The 16,299-nt window shown below is 46.2% G+C and overlaps 1 protein-coding gene across 20 annotated transcripts; it reads left to right on the top strand.

Annotated features, from left to right (window-relative positions):
* Positions 1-737: 737 nt before the first annotated feature.
* On the top strand, positions 738-15,921 carry LOC103653964 (Replication factor C subunit 3). 20 transcript variants are annotated; one of them, XM_020552667.3, is made up of 18 exons: positions 738-1,262; positions 1,357-1,458; positions 4,488-4,596; positions 4,679-4,882; positions 5,006-5,176; positions 5,256-5,836; positions 6,493-6,541; positions 7,784-9,029; positions 11,292-11,402; positions 11,626-11,658; positions 13,614-13,785; positions 13,873-14,054; positions 14,410-14,546; positions 14,661-14,756; positions 14,950-15,019; positions 15,167-15,241; positions 15,326-15,371; positions 15,561-15,921. In XM_020552667.3, the coding sequence occupies exons 8-18, from the start codon at positions 7,803-7,805 to the stop codon at positions 15,635-15,637; spliced, it is 2,226 nt and encodes a 741-aa protein (XP_020408256.1). In that variant the 5' UTR covers positions 738-1,262; positions 1,357-1,458; positions 4,488-4,596; positions 4,679-4,882; positions 5,006-5,176; positions 5,256-5,836; positions 6,493-6,541; positions 7,784-7,802; the 3' UTR covers positions 15,638-15,921. The 20 variants fall into 20 exon arrangements, 18 of the variants coding, with proteins under 18 accessions (XP_020408256.1, XP_020408262.1, XP_020408255.1 ...); XR_002269196.3 differs by having other exon boundaries at positions 5,256-6,541; positions 15,105-15,241; positions 15,561-15,875; XM_020552673.2 differs by lacking the exon at positions 5,256-5,836 and having other exon boundaries at positions 13,617-13,785.
* Positions 15,922-16,299: the final 378 nt, after the last annotated feature.

The following is a 16,299-nucleotide window of genomic DNA, read 5'->3' as shown; positions in this document are numbered from 1 at the left end:
GACATGAGCAAGAGAGCATAACCTGACCAGAGGATCGTGTTACCAGTAGAGGCGCTGGAGAGCCAGAGGACCAAATGAGGCGGCGGAGAGGCGGTGAGGGAGACGACGGAGGCGGCGCTTTCCAAATCACTGGAGGGCGGAGCCGCGGAGGGTTCGAGAGAGAATGAGTGAGAGAGACACTGAGAGTGAGAGGAGACTTGGGCGATGGGCCGCGCGGGGGGTATGTGATATTAGAGGCGTGACTAACCGTGCTTAAACCTGATCGTGCTATGCTCGTGCTGGCCCAGCGTGTCCCTAGTCGGTCCAAACACGACACTAAGGTTCGGGCCGTGCCGGCGCGGACCCGGAACCAATCAATGCCCTGCCGTGCTTGGTCACTATGGGCCGTGTCGTGCTGGCTCTATAGATCATAGATGTCACCATGTCATCGAACCGAGCGGGCGACGACGATATAGATGGCCAAACGGGCGGCCCGGCCCGGCACGACCCTGGCACGGTCAGGCACGACACAGTTAGGGCACGACCCATTTGGCCCGTTTAATAGTCGTGCCGTGCCGGCACGGTACTAGTGCCTAAGCCCAGGCCCAAGCACGGCACTTAGCCTTCTTAGCCGTGCCGTGCCGGCACGGTAGGCCCGTAGTGCTAGGGCCGGCCCGAGCACTACACCACAGAATTTTAGTCAGACATTCACAAATACAGTTAAAACATACTAAAATAGCTAATATTGAGCTGTTTAGTGCAATGACTGCCTCATTAAAAAGCTATATAGGTAAAAACTCACCCTTGTGAGAAAACCCTAGATAGAAAAAAGCACAACCCACAGCTCACTAGTCGTGCTTGGGTCTAATCATGCCTAATCGTGCTTAATCGTGCTTTAGAGCTAATCGGGTCGTGCCCGTGCCGGTCCAGCGTGCTCGGCACTTGGCCCAGGCACGGCACTAGCCATAGGGCCGTGCACGGGCCCGCCTCCACCCGTGTCGTGCCGTACCCAGGCACTACGGGCCATGCCGTGCTCCGGACCGTCCGGATTAGCCGGCACTATTGCCCTTCTATAGGCGACGGAGATGTCAGGGAGACAGCGAGGACGAGGAGCCGGGTCCTGGTGGTCGGCGGCGCCACCGGCCGCCTCGGCGTAAGCGTCGCTCGGGCCAGCCTCGCCGTCGGCCACCGAACCTTCGCGTTCGTCCGGCCCCACCAGGCCACCACTTAGCACGCCCCGACTCTCCTACTTGCTCGTAGCCGCTGACGCCACTCTGCTCGAGGTAAATGCGTGGCACCCCTAGTCTCCTCCACTAGAGCGTAATTCAGTTAGCTAAGTGGCTTGGTTCACTTGAAAATTACACGAGCCTGCTCCAGGCGGTGCGGCAGGTGGACGTTGTCATCTACGCGGTGCCCACGAAGCAGGCGCTCGAGCAGAAGCCCCTGCTTCGGGCTATAAAGGAAGCTGGATGCGTGAAGGTGAGCTACTGAGCTGGAAAGCCACGATACATTTCCATTCGAGGGCTTGTTCGGTTAGGGGTGGATTGAGGGGATTGAAGCAGATTAAATCCTAACTTGGTTATTAACTTATTAGTACTTTTCTATGAGTCTACTGTCATGACATATCAGAAGGTTCAGCGCTGAAAGCAAATGATTTCGAAATGTGAACATTCAACCAAGTAGTGTTGAATAAAGCAGCTCGGTTTATTTTTTTCCTCCTTCAATGATTGATTAGTTTTCTTTTGTAGCTAATTGATAGACGATTGATTAGTTTTGTTTCTTAGCTAATTGGTAGTTGATTGATTAGTTATTTACTAATCAATAGCTGATTGAATAGTTTGCTTTTGAGGCTTTGTAATTGTGTATATAAACATATCATTAGAATACACCTATCACAGCGGTGTAGTTTGGCAGCGCCAAAAACTCATTGTGTCCTTCTAGTGTTCGTGTTGAGTTTTGTGAGCGTTTGGGTGATCCAGGGATCATCTTCTTCGTCTTCGAAAAGGCGCACCGACGAGTAGAAGGCTACACCTGCTATCGTTGCCAGGGTCATGCTTGCAATCATGCAACATCGCTGTCAAGAGACGGGGAGCAGCTCTGCCAATGGCGACTGACTGTGGCTTGGTGATCCATTAGGCCGTGAGGGAGAGTGGCGACAGCGATCAGTACCTGTTGCTGACCAAGACCAACTACTACTCATGGGTGGTGCTCATGAAGTTGAAGTTGCAGGCGAGAGGCATGTGGATGGCGGTGAACGTCGACACCAATGACTACATCGACGATGACGGTCGCAATGCTCTAGAGGCCATCGCCCTCATGGTACCTCTGGAGATGTAAGGGGTGATCACAAGCAAGGGCGACCACCAAGATCGCGTGGACGTCAAAATAAAACAAATCTCGGTGTGGACCAAGTGCACCAAGCGAAGGCTACGACACGAGTTCAACTCACTCAGATTCAAGGATAGTGAATCTGTTGACGACTTCGACATGCACATCACCGACCTGGTACTAGGAGCCAGAGGTCGTGCGCAAATTCCTACGGGCCACTCCACCAAGGACTCACAGATCGTGATGGTGATCTAAACCCTTCTTGATCTCAATACACTAGCTATGGAGGAGTTGATCGGGAGGATCAAGGCAGTGGAAGAATGTTACTAAACAGTACGATCTTGGTGGACAAGGATGCCAACAGCATGCGACACATTTGCACCAGTACTTAGTACACCTCCAGCGGCGGCCGATACACCTCCATCACCGACGCAGGTGGAGTTCATGTCACTACCTCTAGACCTCGACGCCGACCACGACAATGAGATGTCTCTCCGGTTTAGAACGTTGGATAATGTGCTCGAGTCAATGGAAATTCCTGGCTTGACAGAATGGGAGTTTGTGAAGAGAGACCTGAAGGAGTGGAATATTGACAAAGAGCTCGCCGCAGATAGGAAGGGGTGGAAGTGTGCAATTCACGTGCCAGAACCCTGATTGATAGTTTCGCTTTTCCTCCTTAATCGTTTGACCTTTTCTTGTGTCCATTTTAGATCTTGCTGGTCATTGTGGGTTTTATCTCTTTTATGTGTTTCCCTGTTTCGTTGTTTTCGGTTCTCCTTTGCCTTTGTTTCCCTTTTCTGTTCTTTGGGGGTTGAGCTCTGAGGTTTTCATACGGGGTTTCATCTCTAGCCTACCCCAACGTGCTTGGGACAAAAAGGCTTTGTTGTTGTTGTTGTTGTTGTTGTTGTACAGAATGGGAGTTTGTGGTGAATGAGGAGTTGCTCATTATCATCGGTGATTATGAATCGACTACGTTCAAGGAGGCTCGAGACGATTCCCACTGGTGCAAGGCGACGATAGAGGAGATGACATCCATTGAGGAGAACGAGACATGGGCTCTTGTCGACCTTCATCTAGGCCATCGCCCAATTGGTCTGAAGTGGGTGTACAAACTGGAGCGCAATGAGCAGGGCATCGTCGTCAGGCACAAGGCCTAGATTCTCGCCAAGGGGTACAACCGAGGTCCGGGGATAGACTATGATGAGGTGTTTGATCTGGTCGCACAGATGTAATATGTGTGGATACTGCTTGATGTTGTGGCAATGGGTTGGCTTGTGCACACATGTATGCCAAGACAACGTTCTTGAATGGCGAGCTCAAGGAGGAGGTGTACGTCTGGCGGACGCCCGACTTTGTCACTACTAGGCACAAAGCGAAGGTTCTATGGCTAAATAAGGCGTTGTACAAACTTCCCTAAGCACCACGGGCGTGAAACGCAAAGCTGGACAACAACCTACGCAAACTCGGCTTCATCAAGTGCTTTAGCGAGCATGGGATGTACACTAAGGGCGCCACAACATTGCGTGTGCTGGTCTGGGTCTATGTCGACGACCTAATCATCATTGGAGCAAGGCTAGTGGATGTCGATGCATTCAAGGAGGAGATGCGTCGTCTGCTTCGGATGAGTGACCTTGGTCTCTTATCTTTCTATCTTGGGATGGAGGTCAAGCAAGGACACACCTCCATCATGTTAAGGCAAGTGGCGTACATCCGCAAGTTGTTGGAGAAGTCCAACATGTGGGATTGTAACCGATGCCACACGTCAATGGAGGCCAGACTGAAGCTTTCAACGAAGAGGCAACACTAGAGGTCAATGCGACGATGTACAAAAGTGTGGTAGTAAGTCTGCGCTATCTGGTTCATAACAGGCCAGACATTATGTTTGCGGTGGGTTTTGTGAGCCGTTTCATGGAGAGACCACAACAAGAGCACTTAGCCACCGTCAAGCACATCCTACACTGCTTCGTTGTTACAGTCGACTACGGTCTTGTCTGCCCCAAGCGCTGCAACACTGACTTCAGGTTGGTGGGCTACACGCTGACCGAATACACAAACTACAACTTGGGGGAGACATCGATGAGAGGAGAATCACCGGCGGCGTTATCTTCTTCTTAGGAGACATGCATGTGTCTTGGTAGTTTCAGAAACAAAAACTGAGGTCTTCTCAACTTGTGAAGCAGAGTATATGGTGGATGCAGCTGGAGCATGCCAGGCTATATGGCTCGTGCAGCTGCTGGGGGACATCACCGGCGTCAAAGTCTAGCCATCGCTGCTGAAGATGGACAATTAGTATTATTTCTCTATTCTAATAGTCTTATATCTGAATTTACATGTAAATTTTGTTACCTCAGGGAAGAACATTTATTTGCAGGTATTTTTTTAAAAGAGAATGATGTTGCTAAATTGACAATATGCACCATAGAAGATTCCAGGACATTGAACAAGATGTTGTATCTGAGGCCTCTAGGAAATGTCTGCTCAATGACTGAATTGGCTGACCTCTAGGAGACAAAAATCAAGAAATCCCTGAAAAAGTTATATGTAACAGAAGATCAACTTCTTAAAGAAATCCATGGTAAGTTGAAACCGCTAAAGATTAGGTGGTAATTATATTTGTGTTACTTTTGTTAAAGCCCCAAAGAGCAGGTCCGGTGTAGTGGTAAGGGTTGTTTCTGACTTCTGAGTCACCATGTCACAGGTTCGAAGCAGGCTCTCCGCATTTGCGGGGGCAAAGCTTGCCTCGATTTATCCCTTCCTAGACCCGACTCACGTGGGAGCATCCGACACTGCAAATGTGGAGAGGCTACTTCGAACCCGCGACCTGATGACTTTGAGATAGCTTTCACCACTACCCTTGGTCTATCCTTTTGTGAGTTACTGATACTTTATAATTTAGTCAATCTGTTTCAGTTTTTTATACCTTCACTTTTTTTTTCTCGAACACGCAGGAGAGCTGCGTATCATTTCATTAGAAGAAAGATGGTATTTATAGTGACCTAACACACTACTCACACACACACACAAACAACAAGAGGTATAACCGCCTCCTAGCCGGGGTTGAACACAAAAGCTAGGTCCGAAAGACGGGTGAAGCCTTTGGCCCCCGCAAAACACCACATATTGAACTCATCACTGGCTGAGGTAAGCAATCCAACTATATAAGGCTGAGCACCATTGAAAACACAATCATTGCGGTGTCTCCAGATAGTCCAAGCCCCCAGGATCACGGAGTTATAGGTACAATTACATTTGATTATGGCGTAGAAGTTTGGTGCTATGTGTACGAAGAACAAGGTTGATAAAAACATGAAGAAGCTGTGAAACCTCGCTTTTCCTAGTTGCAATTTGCAAATCATTTTCTGAAAGACGATTGTTTCATGCATAAAAAATGTACACTCATTCTTTCTTTGTCCTCGTTGCAGATGCTCCATTTCTCTTGAAGATGGATTTAATTTTTATATATTCAGCATTTGTTAAGGGTGATAACACATATTTTGAAATTGACTTGTCAATTGAAAGGAAATCAACTGTATCCCCATGTAAATTATACAACAGTGAACGAGTAATTGGATACTCTAGTTTAGAATATTTGATCAATTTATATCTTTCTTGTAAGTCATAAACAATGCTTTTTTTGTTCCAAATGGAGTATTAAAAGAAGTGGAGTCATGAATACCTGTCCATCTTTGTTTGTTCTGACAAGTGAATGTGGTGATGATCTGACATTTTTTATCCTGCATAATTGATGTGATCTTAGGTCACGCGTAAATCATAATGGGCCCATATCCAAGCAAAAGACAAATCTTAAACAAATAAAAACTCTCTGACAATTCAGTAGGCATCTTGAACTTTCCTTACCGAAGTTTGTAAGGTTCACAGAATGATAAAACGGTGTGAAAGAATAGATATCAGTGTTAGGAAGTCATAGAACAGTATTTTATTGCTGCTAGATCCTACATAAGCTGTCTCCTTTAAATATATGTTTTATGTTCCTAGGAATATATGATGATTTTTGGAATAAGTGGCCTAGGTAATGGGGTAGAATGGCTTCTTCTCTCCTTTGGTTTATTCTGCACTTGGAGTAGAAGAAGAGGACAAGAATGCCATCTGGCAAAACAGAAAGGATGTTTTTTTCTTGTCTTCCTTCTTTGTTGTCTCCTTATAACTCTTGCTTTTGTCCTTCAGTTGGCTCTGCGACTGGGTGTTTGAAGAATGCCATATGTTTTTCCTTGAGGTAACTACTTCCCTGCTTCATCGTTGATTCATAGAATTGATGAGGGTTTGCACCACAGGTTTTCTTAGCCTGCAAATTGATCTTAAGAATAGAAAGGAGTGATGCTTTGATTTTGATTCTATATACTGTATGTTCTGTATATTTTGATCATGATAACTAAGATATGTGCTAATCCATTATACATAAAAATCGTAACGTATACATATACATTAGCATGAAATCCAAACTTAGAAAGTATTAGCCTATTAGGTCATTTACTTCAAATCCAGATACAAACTGTAAGCATAATTCTTTTCTCGAACACCGAGAGCATAGCATCATTATATTAAGGAGTATAAGCATAATTCTTGCTTTTAGTAATTCACCCTCCTTGGTCAATGGCACAGTTAAATCCCACCATCTGTGTTTTCTCATGTAGATTGTTGGGGCATGCCTCAGCTGAAATCTGGAGTAGTTTTTTTTTAACACGCAGGAGAGCTGCGTATTATTGTATTAAGAAGAAAAAATGGTGGGGGTGAAAAGAAACCCTGATACAACCAACAACAAACACATCAAGAACCAAAAAACAACAACCCTGACACTGGAAAAACGAAAGAACTGCGCGCCTGCAACACACGCAGAACGCCCCCTACTCCTAGGTGAAGCTAACCCGTAGGCCTTGGGCTTGAAGGAAGGAAATCCCCTTAGCACCAGCCATAGACCAAAGAGTGGCTTACTCCTTGGCCATCCTAACACACAAAGTAGTTTATATGGGAGCCTGTTTCTTGTTCTACACAAAGTTTCAGAATCTTCAGCTTGTTCACATAAATTGTCATGATGATTTGCTTGTTTTATTCCTTTCTTTTCATCCTGATTTTGTCTTGAACATCTAATTTGTTTGATTAATCACATAAAAGGGCCACCTGTTGCAAGTTATGTATTATTCATGAATACCATGAAGCTTATGGGTAAGGTTTACCACAAGTATGTTATATTTCGTAATTCAGATTTTTGTCATTTTTGCAATGGAATATCCTGTATTGGATGCCTTTACAATTAAAAGAAAAAAATTATTCAATAGTTTTATCATTAAGTTGAAATGAACAGAAAGGTGAATTGGGATTTGCTTATACTTCTAGAAGCGTAGCACATGATGAATCTTGTTTGCCTTACTAATTTAACTATACCAATATTTTGAACTTGAATTTGGTTATACCTTTTATTTTCTTGACATTACAAGATTGCATATTTTCTGAATCACAGGGATTTCAAGTAATAAAGTATGCTATCTGCACAGAGCAACTTAGGGCATAATAGGCATTCTCGCAATGATGTTTCCACAAAGCACAAAAGTGGCTATGAACCTTCTGACACAGAAACTGAGTGGCATGAAAGCCCTTGGAACGATGGAGCATTGGCATCGAATAGGAATCGTCTTCCTAAAGATTCTGGTAGGAATGACCAAGTTGGTACTAGGAGGCAAAACATATCTCCTAACTGCACACTAGATTATCATGCTGAGAAAACTTCAAACTTGAGATACAGTCGTACTCCTCCAAGGGTCACAGAACAAAGGCGCCATCCTTCTCCATTTACAGCTGTGAAGAATGAATCACGTAAGAAGAGCAGCCGGACGCCTCCCAGATTTCGTTCTTCTATGGAAACCTTTAGTAGATCATCAATAAAGGCAAGGTTTTCCCGCAATCGTTCAATTTCTGCACCAAAATTACGGCCACAAGAGAAGGAACATCCTGCTAGAGCTCCTGCATTTCCTGGCAGTAACCCTGTCTCAACACATCCAGAAAGAGAAGTTGCTGATAATATAGAAGAAGATTCACATGCAGAAAACTGTTCCCAGGAGATCAGTGAATTGATTGCAAATGGCAAGTTACCTAATTCCAGATATAATGAGTATGCATTTACGAGCACAGAGTCGATACCTGCAGGTGATATCTTCTTCTCCCGTGATTGCAGGGCTCCACTTGAGAAAACGTCAACAAAGCTTAACAATATTGACCAATCATTTACCTCTGACTCAAATGTCCATACTGAGAATGATGGCACTGTTACTCAAAGTAATTTGGGCCAGCCATCACAATTTGTTTCAGCTCGGACAGGTCTTTCGCGCACAACTACGAAATCCAGTTATGCTACTGGTCGCCATTGCCAGATGAGCACCACCACCACTTTGAGTAGCCCATATAGCAATGGAAAATTAAGTGGGGAGAGTGGAAAGTTTAGTGAAATCACTGGGAAACTAGTTGGAGGCGTCATGAAATTCACATCCAGCAAGGTGCAAAACGATACGTGGCTTCCATGTATGACTGGGAAGGCATGTCGAAAATCAAGAACATCAAACAACAAAAAAAATGATGAATCTGAATCAAGTTTCATTCAGAAGGCACTTGTCATTGAGAAGATTAGACTTTTTTGGGCTGATAAATATCGTCCACAAAATTTAAATGGATTTACTTGCCACAGGGAGCAAGTCCAGCAGCTTAAACAATCGGTAACCTTTGTGATTTCATCAAGTGTTTTATCTATTATAAACTGTGTTATCATAAACACTAAACAGTAGACAGTCGGTCACCCTTTGTTTAGTGATTAAATGGGTTAAACGGTATAAAATGTTTTGTACTATATCACCATAATATACATATTTATGCTTTGAAAAGTAAAGTATTCTAGCAAGTATACATATTTATGCATGTAAAAAAAAATCAAGTGTACATAATTATGCATGTAAGAAATTAAGTATACACATGTTTGCAGTAAAGAACTAAGTATACATATTTATGCATGTAAAAATTGAAGTGCATTTGCCACTTTTTGAATAATGATGGGTTAAACGGATGTTCAACCATTCCTGCCCGGTAATGTTGACCTCTGTTTTGTTTAGGCTGTTTCTCCCTATTTTATGACTGTTTAATGGATCTTTTACAAAATGGTCGACCTCCGTTTACTGTTTAAACAGCCTTTTAGGCTATCAGGCGAACAATGATTATGTCATGGGCATAATAGGGAGCGAGAGGCAACAGCCAGGCTGGGATAAGGCTAGAGAATAAGATTGAGATGAGCTGAGATAAGGCTAGAGAATAAGATTGGGATGAGAGAATTGTGGAGAGTTGGTTAGCAGCAGATAAGTCCAAGAAAGTAGGAGTTAGTTGAGAGTTTGTAGGAGAAGTTGGTTAGCCATAGGGCTATTTATAAGCCGCATGGCAGCAGGGAATAAATCAAGAAAGATCATTATCATACCAATCTCTCTCCCTTGTAGTGACCCTCTCAAGCGCCTAGGGCTGCTACCCTAGAACCAAGCCTGCGGCAGAGGGGTATAACCTCGCCGGAGAAGACAGCTATCTCCATGGACCGAAGGTCAATGACACCTGGCATCAGAGCCAGGTTATCCTCACCACCACCAGCCGCCCATCCCTCACCACCACCAACCGCCGCGCCATCAGCCGCCGCAACGCCCTCCCACCCGCCCCCTCCAACTCCAGATGCATTCACTCGGCTCGAAGAGAGTTTTGGCCGTCTCGCAGAGAAGTGGGATCAGTTCGTTGTGATGTTCCACCGCTACAAGGAGAAGACAGAGAAGGAACTCCAAGCAGCGGTGCGGCTTCAGGCGGCAACGCGAGGGTTCCTGGCACGCCGCCAGGTACAGTCCCTTCGTGGGGAGAAGCACCTTGTTGTGGCCTCCAGGGCCACCCCATGGCCGTCATCACATGAGCAGGCCGTGGTGCGCCTGCAAGCCGCAGTGCGCGGCTTCCTTGTTAGGCGGGCGGTGCGGAAGCTGCACTTGCTGATCAGCTCATCGCTGCACCAACTCCCAGCCTGCGCGCCCAACCACCAAGTCTTGTTTATACTTTTTGAACCCCCTGCAGAAGTTGAGATCTGGGTATGCAGCCCCCCTGCACGGCCAAAGAGGGTCATCTCCTTCATTCGGGCAACTGTCTTGGTGCTGGACAGACCCAACATAAGAACGGGCTGGTTCCTCCTTCACCTTTCATCCAACGTGAAGTCCGCAGTTCAGCCCTTTCCTTGGGATCCAGGAGGACAGGAGGACATAACTGCAGTTCAAATTTATATTTTAGTTCCACAATTATTTTGTATTTTCGTCTTAAATAATAAAGGTAAGCCGAGATGTAAAAGGCTTAACCTTAAGTCGTGTCAGGTAAGTCTATGGCAGCTCGAGGACGAGCTGGTCCTCAAGGGAGGGGGAGATGTCATGGGCATAATAGGGAGCGAGAGGCAACAACCAGGCTGGGATAAGGCTAGAGAATAAGATTGAGATGAGCTGAGATAAGGCTAGAGAATAAGATTGGGATGAGAGAATTGTGGAGAGTTGGTTAGCAGCAGATAAGTCCAAGAAAGTAGGAGTTAGTTGAGAGTTTGTAGGAGAAGTTGGTTAGCCATAGGGCTATTTATAAGCCGCATGGCAGCAGGGAATAAATCAAGCAAGATCATTATCAAACCAATCTCTCTCTCCCTTGCAATGACACTCTCAAGCGCCTAGGGCTGCTACCCTAGAACCAAGCCTGCGGCAGAGGGGTATAACCTCGCCGGAGAAGACAGCTATCCCCATGGACCGAAGGTCCATGACAGATTATAAGCTTGTAGTTGTCTTGCTTTAACAAAGTATTTGTAGTCTGTTTCTGACATTTTCACGGCGCAATGAATTAAATTGTTTTGGTTTGTCCTACCTGCCATTTTTATCTTAGTGCTCAAGGCTGGTGCTTTTGTCTTCGAAACATTAAGTATTTTGTTGTGACAGGTCTCTGCAGAATTTTGCCCACATATTATTTTCAAAGGTCCTCCAGGATCAGGAAAGAGATCTTTGTGCAGAGCTGTCCTCACTGAAATTTTTGGCGATTCATCTTTGAATGTACAAACTTGAAAACCAAATATGAAATTTTATGTTTATATATATATATATATATATATATATATATATATCTATATATATATCTATATATATCTATATATATATCTATATATATATATCTATATATATATCTATATATATATCTATATATATATATATATATAGATATATATATATATATTATGCTCAGCACAGATTTCATCAAGTGTTTCGGCTTTTCCAGGTCTCTCACTATTTGAAGAGCTGCAATGGCCAGGTCTGTTCTGTCATTAATGCTTATTGTTAGAGTGTGTGTTCCTATGTGTTGCTGGGCTGGCACCACTGTTGGGCCACCGGCCCATTAGGGTTAGGGTTCCTGTATCTCTATATATTGTAAACCTCCTCTATGCAATGCATCAATCAAACAATCACATTCTTACATGGTATCAAACTAGGTTTCCACCCACCATTCCCACCACAGGCGTCGCCCACCCTTGCCTAGGAACAGTAGACGACCACTGCTTCGGCGCTGTCGGCCTCGGGAGCCTCTCCCTTCACTCCCGGGGTTGGCCCCCAGCCCAGTCGCCAGCCCTGCTTCCCCTGACGCCTACCGACCGCCTCTTCCCGTGTGCCACTAGCTAGTGTCCGTGTGCCCGACCACAATGCATGCCTAACGGCCACCCCATGCTCCTCCCTCGGAGGACGCGCCCGTGCTCCGCCTGGCCGACACCACCCGCCCAAGCCGCGGGGCCCTACGCACCTCCCCTCCCGCCGAGATCTGGTCAGCGCCGACTCGCCGGCGGAGCTCCGCCCCGCGTGCCACCTACATCTCCCCGCCGAGATCCGGCCAGAGTCGTCGGCGCTGCGCGAGCAGGCATGCGGGCACGAGCTGTCGCCACCGCGCGTGCAGGCCTGCGCACCCGCGGAGTCGCTGTCGCCTCCTCCCCACTCATGGCTGGCGGTCGTCTCCCCCCGGATCTGCTGCTGCTCCGGCGACCGATGCCGCCCTTCCCTCTGCCTCCTTCCCCTTCCTCAAGTCCGCCAGGCCCGCTCCCTGCTCTTTCTCGGGCACCCCCCCACGGACGCGCCTGAGCTCCAAGCTCCTGCTATCCCATGCCCGCCTTCCTCAACCGCGGGATGTGCCGGCCCCCTTCCCTGGCACCCCTATTCTAGCACATGACACATGCGCCTCCTCTGCTCAAGTCCGCCCCTGCTGCTTTCCCCTTGGCGCCGCCTGCCCCCTCCTCCGCCTGGTTGCGCCGTCGCCCCCTGGTCACGCCTCCCACTGCTAGGCGCCCAGATCCGCACGACCCTCCCTCCTCTCTGGGTGTGAGCACGATGGCTGCCCTTGTCCCCAATCCGCCTCTGCCGCGCCTCCTAGCGCCGCCGGCCGCCCGATCAGAAGCGTCCTGCGCCTCTCCTTAAAGCTTCTTCCGTCGCTGGCGTCGACACCCCTTGCCAGACCCGGCGCAGGCCCCTGCCCGGCTGGTCCCACCCCGTCGGCCTCCGCCTCCATAGCCGTCATCATTGGATCTGTCACTGCCGCGGCTTTCCCGGTCGGATCCACCGCTGCCGCGACCTTCTCGGCTAGATTCGTTGTCCCTTTGGCCGGATCACGGTCTTCATGGCTGGATCCGTCGCTGTCGTAGCTTTCCCGACCGGATCCGTCGATACCCCTTCTACTCTGCCGCGGGCACGACCACCCTGACTGGCGTAGACGCGCGCGCTGCCTCTGGCCTCCTTGGCAGGGCTCCTCGACGACCGGATGACAGAGGAAGGAAGAAGGTCCCCGATCTACTGCTACTCTTCTTTTGTTGCATCGCCCTGCCGATCGTTGACGATCGAACGTCGTCCCCTCCCGAAGAACAGGCTACCACTGCGTGTCTCCTGACCACGACCACCTCGACTTTGGCTACCTCGGCATACAGGGGCTATTGTCTTCTTGGAGTGGACATCGGTCTCTGCTCTAGCCGCAACATTCACATGCTCACGACGCTGCGACTGCGGGGGGATTTCAACCCGTCTGCTCGTACCTTCGGCTTCTGCTCCAGTCTCATCGTTCACGGTGCTCCCGTTGCAACTGCGGAGGGATGTTAGAGTGTGTGTTCCTATGTGTAGGTGGGCTGGCACCACCGTTGGGCTGCCGGCCCATTAGGGTTAGGGTTCCTGTGCCTCTATATATTGTAACACTCCTCTATGCAATACATCTGAGAAAAGCTTTCCATAATTCAGCAGGGGTCCATATCTGTGCCTATTCTCGTCCCAGTTTCATCCAGCAATAACCATGTGGAACTCCACATGAGGTTTCAATCGAAGAACGCTAGATATGCTTTGATGACTCTAGCAAATGAAATGTCTGATAAGTGTAAAATCACTGAGCCAATTGTGAGAAAGAGCTTTAAAGGTATAATTCACTCTCTGCAGTTCTGCAACATTGTTCCTTGATGTGCCATTTCATTTGAACCATTAATAACATGATTCTTTGTTCTAGTGATTGTTCTCTATGATGTTGATAAAGTCAGCCAAAATAACCAGCGTCTGATAAAATGGATAATAGATTCCTCCTCTGATGCATGCAAGATAATAATGACTTGCCAGGATGAATCTAATCTCCTAGATTCTATAAAGAGTCGTTGCAAGATTATTTCAATTGGTGTGCCCAGTACACGTGAGGTGAGTTCTCATTTTTAGTAATAAGCCAGGAATCATATGTTATCTGTGATCAACTATAAATCTAGAATTCATAAGACATGACATAGTTATTTGGCTTTATTAGTAGGTTACTTTCACTTGACATGGGAAAAGTCATTATAGATAAAAATAATCCCTCCATTCCAAATTATAAGATGTTTTATTTTTTCTAGATATATAGTTTTTGTTATGCATTTAGATACACATTATGTCTAGGTATGTAGTAAAATTCATATATCTAGAAAAGGCAAAACATCTTATAATTTTAAACGGAGAGAGTAGCACAATGAACATAAATATTTCTTAATAGTTTATAATGTTTTAATATTTCTGTCAGGTGGTAGATATCCTTACCTATACATCAAGAAAAGAGAGTTTTGATCTTCCTACAAGTTTTGCTACTACCATTGCGAATCAATCCAGGAAGAACTTGAGGGAGGCTATATTGGCTCTAGAGGCATGTAAAGCCAACAAGTACGATCACCGTGTTCCTCTAGCATGAAAAGGCTTCTCATCACTGCGCTAGGTCTGTTCATTATATTTCATCAGTATCTAATTTTGTTTTTGTTTCCCTTTCAATTTACCCAGTTATCCCTTCATTGATGGACAAGCTATACCACTAGGATGGGAGGAGGTTCTGGAGGAACTTGCAGTAGAAATTTTGGATGATCCTGCCCCTAAAAGGTCTGACTGTAGAATTAGAAGAATTTTAACTGTTGAATGTTCATATTATTCTTTGTTCATTGGGAGGTTAAGCTATTACAATGAATATACTGTTTGGTGACTTAAATACTTAATATTTGTCATTATGTGCAACAGTTTGTGTGATTGCATCCTACTAGTCCATTTGCATAACAGATGGGGAAAAATTGTGTAGGTTATTTCTGGCACGAGGCAAGCTCCAAAAACTCCTGGTGGAATTTGTACCTCCTAAACTAATACTCCAGGTAAATTATGCAAACTAGAAATTATATTGTTACAGGTAAATTATTGTTATTATTTATTTATTTATTTATTTATTTTGTGCTTCAGGAATACTATTTTCTCAACAGAGATAACTATGCATATGAACTTCATTCTCAAATCTCTTGCAGAAGCTCGTAGAACTCTTCTTGAAGGGAATTCAGACTGGCGTGAAGAGGGAAGTCTACTATTGGCATGCCTACTATGTGAGCTTGTCTCTCTCACACCATCCAGTTCAGCATGCACTTCCCTGGTGAGCAATTTTAATATATGAGAATAATGAATTTCAGGACAAGAGGTTGCCTGTTGGTGCAAGTGCTCTGCTTAAATTGGAAGGTAATTTATTTCCCCTGCATTCCAATAACTAGTGCTTGTGGTACTAGAAAGTTTTCTTTTGTATTTTGGGCACGGGGTCCATTTGAGTTGCTATCGGACAAGGCATATTGTCAGTGCATTTACGTGTCGTCTTCCATTGGCTCTGTCAACCACCGGAATTCCCTGAAGTATCGTTTTCTCTTTGTTCAGAATTCGTTGCCAAGTTCATGAGCATCCACCGGAAGAGCATGTCGCATGAGCCCAAGATTCCTGAGGTGCCGCAGTGAAACCTGGCAGAGCATGTCCTCGTGCGGTTCGGCCGTGTCGAAATCCCGTTTGTGGTGGTGGTTTTTCTGTTTTATATAATTCACCTTACGTGATCAACTGTCATGGTCCATGTTTTTCTTGTTCTATGTATATACTATATGGTACACATATATGCTACTACTGAGTACACAAATATGTCCAGCCGAATAAATGTCTATACGGCTATACCATCTGTGTTGGCAATATCTTGTTGCAAAAGTTTGGGAGTGGACGTATAATAATCTTTTGATTTGAGGTACGTGAATTTTGGCTATCAGTTTGTTCTTTTCTTTTTTAAAAAAGGTAGGGAGGTTTTGGGTATCAAGCTAGTAGGCAGTAGCCAGTAGCAGAAGTACGGATGGGCCGCAGACAACTTCCGCAGGCGGCACGCCACGCTTTTTGCTGGACTGCTACGATTACGAACTAGACAGCTTCATGGGCGGGCTTATTGTCCGAGTGGTTAGGCGGCCACTAGCCGACATGGTCTGTGCCGTGCCAGTCTGGTGGAGCAGTTGGAGGCAGCGCGCCCGGGTTCTCGCCGGGCCCCGGCCTCGAGCCCTCGAATGCTCGAAGCCCCGGAATGGAACCCGCGACTGTACGGACGGGCGTCGGCCTCCGCGTCTAGGGACTAGGGTCCACTCCC

This window comes from Zea mays, chromosome 4 (genome assembly GCF_902167145.1).
Source record: "Zea mays cultivar B73 chromosome 4, Zm-B73-REFERENCE-NAM-5.0, whole genome shotgun sequence".
Lineage (NCBI taxonomy): Eukaryota > Viridiplantae > Streptophyta > Magnoliopsida > Poales > Poaceae > Zea > Zea mays.
The sequence above is the reverse complement of the archived record's forward strand: the minus strand, read 5'-3'. Positions and strand labels throughout refer to the sequence as shown.

What these genes read in the sequence shown, in the direction of transcription:
- LOC103653964 (XM_008680790.4), top strand. Translation starts at nt 7,803, where the DNA reads ATGCTATCTGCACAGAGCAACTTAGGGCATAATAGGCATTCTCGCAAT. An exon ending in TTGGCGATTCATCTTTGAAT is followed by an intron (nt 11,403 to 11,625) that starts GTACAAACTTGA and finishes CGGCTTTTCCAG; the next exon opens with GTCTCTCACTATTTGAAGAG. An exon ending in GATGATCCTGCCCCTAAAAG is followed by an intron (nt 14,757 to 14,949) that starts GTCTGACTGTAG and finishes AAAATTGTGTAG; the next exon opens with GTTATTTCTGGCACGAGGCA.